This window comes from Morone saxatilis, unplaced genomic scaffold (assembly GCF_004916995.1).
Source record: "Morone saxatilis isolate NCDOM2014 unplaced genomic scaffold, NCSU_SB_2.0 Contig21, whole genome shotgun sequence".
NCBI classification, from domain to species: Eukaryota; Metazoa; Chordata; class Actinopteri; family Moronidae; genus Morone; species Morone saxatilis.
The window spans coordinates 18,273,652-18,274,435 of NW_023339774.1; the positions used below are offsets into that span (position 1 = coordinate 18,273,652).

General features: G+C 48.3%; 1 protein-coding gene across 4 annotated transcripts in view; it reads right to left on the reverse strand.

Annotated features, from left to right (window-relative positions):
- Positions 1-784, reverse strand: part of LOC118332564 (formin-binding protein 1) — a gene marked incomplete in the record, with an annotated part of 53,593 nt that overhangs the window by 13,977 nt on the left and 38,832 nt on the right. For all 4 annotated transcript variants that reach the window (XM_035667917.1, XM_035667918.1, XM_035667919.1 and 1 more), the window contains 1 exon segment: positions 628-783. In XM_035667917.1, the coding sequence (XP_035523810.1) occupies positions 628-783 (156 nt within the window).

Consider the following 784-nt stretch of genomic DNA (forward strand, 5'->3'; position numbering starts at 1 on the left):
GGCATTGACTGCAGAGAAGTGTGCAGGGAGCAACTGCAGTCTCCAAGCTGCTGCCAAGACTGCTCAGGCGTCTTGCTAATTTCTGTCAAAGGGGGGAGGTGGGTGAGAGGGACTGTCATTGTGAGCACAGAGTTAATATGGAGAATGAAGGGACAAGATGGAGAGACTGCTGGTGAGTCAGACAAGTACCACGAATTCATAGTTATGCGCTACGTAAGCATGCTAGAGAAGCAAAATGGCTGAGCACTGTATGAGTGAAGGTTAGAGGCCTGTTGTACTGCTGGTTTTTACTGATATTACCATTTTAGTATAACGGTGCCAATTTTAAAGGCAGGTCTGAACTGGAAAATTGGAAAGTGAAAGCTGTAATGGGCCAATGTGAGCACTGTTTTTTAACTGAGGTCACATTGCCTACATATAGATTGATTCAGTTACTGGGAACAGAGGTAATGTTCAATCACCTGTTATATGATACCATGTAGGCATTAAGACCTTCCAAACTGATGTTAAGCAAGATTCTACCTTTGTATTACTTCACTCATACAGTGTAGCAGGTACACAGCACAGGTACAGGTGTAGAGACAAACACACACATGCACAAAGCTTGCTGGACACACACACACTTACCCCTCGCCTCAGGCTCCGGAGGCAGTGCATTTTGGGTTTGGAGGCCATGAAGTCGTTGAGGCGGTGGGAGAGGGGCTCCTTGTGCTGCTTGGGAGACTGGGGGTCGTTGGGAACAGCAGAGGGTGAGGGCGGGGATGAGGCTGGGGGGGCAGGTGGA